The sequence below is a fragment of the Bos indicus genome, chromosome 23, assembly GCF_029378745.1.
Source record: "Bos indicus isolate NIAB-ARS_2022 breed Sahiwal x Tharparkar chromosome 23, NIAB-ARS_B.indTharparkar_mat_pri_1.0, whole genome shotgun sequence".
Lineage (NCBI taxonomy): Eukaryota > Metazoa > Chordata > Mammalia > Artiodactyla > Bovidae > Bos > Bos indicus.
In genome coordinates, this window is record NC_091782.1 from 49,883,155 (window position 1) to 49,889,154 (window position 6,000).

General features: G+C 54.0%; 1 protein-coding gene across 2 annotated transcripts in view; it reads right to left on the minus strand.

Annotated features, from left to right (window-relative positions):
* Positions 1–5,357, minus strand: part of DSP (desmoplakin) — a 43,954-nt gene extending 38,597 nt beyond the window's left edge. Inside the window, exon 1 of one of the 2 annotated variants that reach the window (XM_019986067.2) lies at positions 4,991–5,357. In XM_019986067.2, coding sequence (XP_019841626.2) covers positions 4,991–5,193 — 203 coding nt within the window. In that variant the 5' untranslated portion in view covers positions 5,194–5,357. The remainder of the gene's footprint in view (positions 1–4,990) is intronic. The other variant, XM_019986068.2, reaches the window with a different exon arrangement.
* Positions 5,358–6,000: the final 643 nt, after the last annotated feature.

Consider the following 6,000-nt stretch of genomic DNA (forward strand, 5'->3'; position numbering starts at 1 on the left):
ATGGAAACTCTACAGGAGTGTGAATGAAAGAACACGATGGTTACAAAATACATCGCAGGAATGCAACAATTTAAAAAGAAGTAAAAACGCTTTGGATAAAGAGTTTACAAGGAGAAGAAATGTTCAGGTTTGATCTTTTCTTGAGCCATGATGGTATACTGGACGCAAAGGCAGCTTAACTGCTAACTAGCTGTGTGACCTAGGCCAAGTCACGGAACTACGTTAACCTCAGTTTTCCATCTGTGAAATGGGAAGTCTGTCCTGAGGCTTGAGACAACAATATACCTGGCCCATCGTGGGTGTCTGCCCTGTGGTGATGTAACTATTATTAACCGCAGATCTGATATTTGTATCAAATGTATTACTTAAACTTAATCACTATGTAAGTGGTATCACCTGCCTTATATTAAGCGACACTAAATCTTACTTTGCCATCATTTCCCATTTAAACATTTAGAATGACCATTCTGAGTCACCCACCCCTGAGCCTGTTTTCTCAGATTCCCTGCTGCCTCTCTGATCCAATTCTGAGCTGAAGCTGCCACTCCATCACATCTACCTCCTGTCCCACTGCCACCAAATTTGACCAGACTTTCATCACCTCCCGCCTTCATCACCTCCCGCCTTCACCTGTACAAGCCCTGAAAACAGTCTCAGAGCTCTCTGTGACGGTCTCATCTCCCTGCTCCTTCAACAGAGACCCTGACTGGCTTGGATGAAACCTGCAGTGGGCCCCCTGTGCCTACCCAAATCTCCCACCACGGAGTCTGGGTCTCCCAGGCTCTGCCCCAGCCCACCCTGCCTCCCTACTTCTTTACTGTGTCCCACTTCAGCAAATGCTCCATAAGGAGACCACCACTCTCTTACCCTTGAACTTGCTCCCGGTTTTCCAGCTCTCATATTCTTCTCCTGTTCTTCCCTCCCACTGGAGCACTCTCTGCCCACCTGTCTCTACCAGCTGAAATTCCCCAAAGTCCAATTCAACCACTGCCTTAATAACAAAGTCTTCCAAGTGCCGCCACTATAGACGTTATCATGTCCCTTATGAAGCCTGAGTCATGGGCGCCCCTCCTATGTAACAGAGCACTTATGTCCTTATCTTCCCTTAAAGAGCATCCGCTCCCTTCCATAAGTCTTTGTATTCCCACCTTTGAATCTCCCCAACATCTAATACACAGCAGATGCTCAGGAAGCATTGGCTGAGTGAACGAATACACGCACTCAATGTACTTTCTTCCTGGAAGGACAGGACTGTCCAGTCTCATACACTTCAGCACATGGTCTGAAGGTACAAGAGGGCAGAGGGCAGACGGACGAGCCATGCGTGGACTCTGGGATTCGGGGCAAGTCTTAATCTCTTTGTCTCTCAAGTGGGAAAGTGAGGTTTATGTCCTCACCAGCATCCCCTTCCCACTCTAAAATTAAATGCAAATATGCCTGTTTAATTTCATGCTAAGAAACAGGCTTCTCTTAAAAGGTAGTTTAAAATAGGTACCAAATAGTGAGGCTTCCCTGGTAGCTCAGATGGTAAAGAAGCCGCCTGCAATCCCTGGAGAATCCCATGGACAGAGGAGCCTGGCAGGCTACAGTCCATGGGGTCACAAAGAGTCAGACAGAACTGAGCCACTAAGCACAGCACAGCACAGGGACCACACACATTCTGGTTTGGAAACTGTGAGTTCTGGAGAAAAGCGTTACCATTATATGACATATTTCTGTGGCTTAGTGACAGTGAAGTGAAAGCCGCTCTTGTGTCCAGCTCTTTGTGACCCCATGGATTATACAGTCCATGGAACTCTCCAGGCCAGAATACTGGAGTGGGTAGCCTTTCCCTTCTCCAGGGGATCTTCCCGACCCAGGGATTGAACCCAGGTCTCCTGCACTGCAGGCATTCAGTTTACCAGCTGAGCCACCAGGGAAGCCCTCAGTGACTGTATTTGGCTGGTAATCCTACAAATTCCACACTTTTATCAGCGGAAGATCTAACTGGAGGACTTGGCCACTTGGCCACCAAATTTCACTACAGATTTGTGATTTCTACAGGAAAGACTAGAGTGATTCTCCTTCATTGAGAACAGTAACATCCTACATAGGAAAAATCCAAAGTTTAAATTTTCAAAAATAAACCTCTTTCATTATTAAGCATGTAGTATGTACTAAACTTGAAAATATTAAGCTAGAGCAGCAGAAGGTAAATAAAGTCACTGCAGACTCCATGCAGTGTGAAACAAAGCCGAAAAGGACGAGGGAAGGAGGGATTGTCAGAGTGAGAACGGTTAGGTCCTAAACAGTGACAACTGTTCGAAGAAAAGGACCGACCAAGGCAAGAGACTGTAAAGCCACTTCCAAAGGAAAAATAAGATCTGGGCTCTGTTCACAATCAAATCAGTGTATTTAGGGAAGGGCTACATGCAAACACGGATCACGCAAAAAAAATCACCAATCCAATTCAGCCAATAAAGTGGGAGTTTTAGAAACAAAGGAGTTTAGATTCAACCAGTCGCTCTCATGCTGGTTTTTTAGAGGGGCTTCTTTTTGTTTTCCTTTTGTTTTTCCTTTAAAAACAAAGCACCTCAATTTAGAAAAACTTCTGGCCAGAAAAGTGCTTTTAAAATCCTTCCTCAACATTCATTTGGCAGAGGGCAGGCGGGTGAGAGATGGCATCTTGCTTCTGCAAAGTCCCTGCCAGGGACTAACAAACTCCCTCGGCACAAGACCACAAAAAAAAAAAAAAAAAAAAAACCCAAAACCTGGAAAACAGGTGTGCCGTGTGCAGGGACCCTCAGTCGCTGTTTCAGTAAAATGCAGACCTCGGCTTCTGCTGGCTTTTGTGTGTGTGCTGATAATGCTTGGCCTCTAAGGGCGACAGCACCTGCCAGGCGGGGGCAGGCCAGGAGAAACTCCAGTCCCTGGATCCACAGAGACCCCCGGCCACATGCCAGCTGAGGCCCCGCACCAGCCCCCCGCTGCCCCTCAGCCTGGCAGCTCCACAGCAAAGAGCAGAAAAACAACCTCCCTCGAAGTTAGGTCATTTTTCACTTGAGTCAGTTTTCCCTTCCCACAGAGATGTAAAACTTGACAGATTTACAAACACCCTTCAAGTTGGAAAAACCAAACACAAAAAAATGATGCTCTACTATGCGAAAACATTGAACCGCGCCCAAATTTAAGGTTTAAGAATTTAAGAATTCTTAAAAACCACGTTGTCTTTTTATGCGGTTCATTAAGCAAGATATTAATTACAAATTTACTTCTAGGAGAAGCCAAGGGGATGAAATAGTCCATTAATAATAATGTGTATTGTCAATTTAAAACAGGATAACAGGAGCATTTAAAAAAAGAAAAACAATTTGGTTCATAAAATACGGGAAAGAAGTGGCCTTGCTAATTCTGACTTGGGTTTAAATGGCTTTAAATGTATTGGTGGATTTAAAAGCATGTGCTTTCCAAATACTGGAAGACTTGGAGGGGGAAGTAAAGTTTCGGATTTAAATGGTTGGCCAAGTTTTCAAACTAACTTAAACACCAAAGTGAAAATGAGCAAAAGTTTCTTCCCAGCCTCCCTAGTGGCTTGGCACATTGTTCTGGAAACCCCCAGGCGGATTTTGTTCATTAAAGAGAGCCATCCAATTTTTTAAAGAAAATTAGTAAGAAAAGAAAGAGCGCCAAGATTGAGACGGTTCTTTGTTCACTCAGAAAGGGAAAATAAAATTTCAAGGTGCTCCAGGAAGATAAAGAAATGAATAAATCGAAGCAGAAAGCACGTTGCAACTCGAGTCCGTCCCGCCTCCAAAACCGCTGGCAAAACAAAACCCCCGGGAGAGGATTCAATTTGCTCCTCCCCAGCCTAAGGCCACAAGGCAAGGTGGGCAGTTTCTGGAACCCAGGCCTCTTTTCCCCAAAGCCCTACAAGGCAAGGACTTGCAGGGGGCGGAAAGCGGGGTGAGGGCCGAGAAATTCTCACGATTCAGGTGGGTGACCCCGGCTCCAGGGACCGGGTAAATGTAGGTTCGTTATTTTCTCCGCCCCCACCCGAGTGACCCCCCTCGCTGGATTTCCCCGCTGACTCGGAGGCAGACCTGGCCCTCTTCCCACCGCTCTCCCCGGGGCACCTGGACCAGGGCGCCCCCGGCGTGGCGGGCCGGCGGGGGTGGGACGCGGCGCCGCTCCTCCGCGAGCCCCGGCTCGGAGCGCAGGAGTCTGCGCCCGCCCTCCGCCACCCCGACACCGAGGTCGTTTCTCGGGTGCATTTGAAAAACCAGGAGACAAAGGGCGCAGGCGCGGGGCCACAGGTGTGCTCCCCAGCCGGAGCTGCGGCGTGGCCTATCCGGGCTGGGGGGCCGGGGGGCGCGGGAACAGGCCGCCGCCCCCTCCAGGCAACTCGGTCTAGGTAGCAGGAGAAGCCGACAAAGCGGAGCCTTCTCGACCCGGGACCCCCAGAGGCCGGGACGCGCAGCCTCTACACAAAAGCCTCCCCCGGTGGCCGAGCTGCCCAGGCGCCCCTTGCGGACGGGGTCTCGGGGTGACCACGAGTTGGCGATGAGCAGTAGCGCCCGCCGAGTCCACCCCGGCCAGCCCGCAGGCCGGAGCCCCCGCTTCTGTACTGCTTTACTTTTGGTTACAGTTAGAGAAGTTGGCTTTGGTGGTCGCAGCCCCGTCCGCCTGACCTCCCATCTGTGGCCCTAGACTAACGCGACGCCGCGCAAGGGATAGTTCCGGAGGCAGCCGGGACCCCCGCGCCCCGCCGGCACCCTCACCGGCCGGCCGCGGGCGCGTAGGAGCGGCTCCCTCCCCCTGGCGCACGCGCCCCCCACGGTCAGCGCGGCGCGCGCGGGACACGCGGATCAGGCCCCAGCGCGAGCGGGGAATGCGCGCAGGACCTCGGACTGACCGACTGTCCCATTTCGGGACCTGAGTTTCCCCGTCGGTCAGGGATCCCTCCCGGTCCCAGGGTACCAGGGGAGGGTGGCGGCCCCGGCCCGGTACCCACCCGTAGCCGTCCGAGTTCTGGTCGGTGACCGTGCAGCGCCGCGAGTAGTACATCCTGCTGGTGCCCCCGCCGCCGCCGCCGCCGCCGCCGCCGCCGCCGACCCCGCCGCAGGTCATCTCGTAGCGCAGGTCGGGGCCGGACTCGGCGCGGGTCATGCGGCCCAGCGTGTTGATGCGCGGGTGCGAGCCTCCGTTGCAGCTCATGTTGGCGGGTACTCGGAGCGCCGCTCAGCTCCGGGGCGGACGCGAGGGCCGGCCGGCTCGGAGAGGGCGAGGGGCTCCCGGGAGAGGCCCCACGCCGGGGCTGAGCTGGGGACGCAGAAGGATCGCGAGGTCGCGCCTCTCTACTGCGGCCGGCCCGGCCGCTGCGAGCGCGGCAAGCGGGCGGGGGTAGGGCGCCGGGGACGGGCCGGGAGCGGGAGCTGCGGCTCGCAGCGCGGCGAGGGCGCAGAGGAGCCGGGCCGCGGGCGGGTGGTGGTGTTGGTTGGCGGGGGCGCGAGTCTCCTCCCCGCTGGCGCCGGGCGCCGAAGCCACACCTGGCCGGTTTCTTCCCAGGGCGGGGTGCGGCCGCTGCTCCTCCCCGCTCCCCCGCGGGTGTCACCGACGCGCCCCGGCCGCCCCTCCCCACCTGCGCCGCCGGCCCGCGGCTCCGCCCTGCGCGCGGGGCCTGAGTAACTCGACGGGGCAGGGGCCCGGGACCCGAGCGCCTGGGGCGCGCGGTGGGCCGAGGGCAGGGCGTGCGCGCCGCCCCGAGCTGGAGTGGAGGGGAGGGAGACGGCCCCCCCTTTTTTGAGGATTTTACGGCCCCCGGGGCGGAAATAAGCTGAAAAATAGAAGTCATTCGATTGCACAGTTACTTATTAAACATTTACTTTTGATTATCCCTGGAAACGGTGCCGGCCAAGCCTCCTCTAGAAACTATTGAGAGAACGCGTAGATGATGAGGTTTTGTTTGGAGGCTTTTTAAAAATTTTCTTTTAGTCTGGTAATTCAGAATACTGAAGAAGTCCG